At 36.5% G+C, this 918-nt stretch overlaps 1 protein-coding gene across 1 annotated transcript in view; it reads right to left on the reverse strand.

Moving 5' to 3' along the window:
• GPAM (glycerol-3-phosphate acyltransferase, mitochondrial) overlaps nt 1-918 on the reverse strand; it is a 27308-nt gene that overhangs the window by 25145 nt on the left and 1245 nt on the right. The window contains exon 2 of the mRNA XM_010136697.1: nt 3-29. Within this exon, the coding sequence (XP_010134999.1) occupies nt 3-29 (27 nt within the window). The remainder of the gene's footprint in view (nt 1-2; nt 30-918) is intronic.

Below are 918 nucleotides of genomic sequence, written 5' to 3' on the forward strand. Positions count from 1 at the left end.
AAGAATGTGGGCCTAGAGTTACACTCTCCCTGCAGAACAAAAGACCACCGTGTAAATATCCAGCAATGTGTTTTATTGGGTATGTAGAAAACTTTGAGTAAGAGGAGTTGCCAGACACACATAAAAATAATTACCCCCCCCAAATTATGTAACACTTACAGAACTTTTTGCAAGATTTTTCTAAAATAAATTACATCATTTCCAAATGATGCAATTTTAAAAAATAAAAGCAAAATTACAGTGTTGAACTTACGTTATCTTAAACACTGCAGGGCTTGCTGATGCACAAAATTTTAAAATAAATAATAACTCTAACAGGAAACAGCAGGGAAATTGACAGCTGAGAACAGTAGGAGAAATCCACAGTAAATTGCACTCTCACTAACGTAAGGGTGCTTGTAATATGAGCAACGTGTTTGAAACTTTAACTGGACACCACCCTGTAAAATTGCAAGACTGAATGTAGGCAAAGTATTAACTCTGTTGACTCTGTAGGCTCTTTTTTATGCAAACTGATATGAAAGAGGAACCACTGTGCCTTCTCCAATGTTGTGCTACCTTTCTAATGATTACAGAACCAAAAATTCCAAAGTAACTGCATTCACAGAAAACGTTCTCTGTGGTAGGGCATAACGAAAATACACTTAACTACAGTTTTTACAAAGACCGTGACTGTTCCTATTAAAGTCTACTGAATTACTGCTTGCTGAGAATGAGCACTGGATTGCCACTTTTCGAAACGTACGTTCTAAGTTTTTAACAACAGGGAAGTTAACAGAAACAAACCAACTCAAAAAGTTGTTTAAATTAGCACATTTAAGTGGAAGAGAAGCAGGATAGAACCAATACCTTAAACCAGCACAAGGGCTGGAAACCACAAATACAGATAATCACATACTTGGCTAAAAAGCCAGCTCA

This window comes from Buceros rhinoceros, unplaced genomic scaffold (genome assembly GCF_000710305.1).
Source record: "Buceros rhinoceros silvestris isolate BGI_N320 unplaced genomic scaffold, ASM71030v1 scaffold6325, whole genome shotgun sequence".
Classification (NCBI taxonomy): domain Eukaryota; kingdom Metazoa; phylum Chordata; class Aves; order Bucerotiformes; family Bucerotidae; genus Buceros; species Buceros rhinoceros.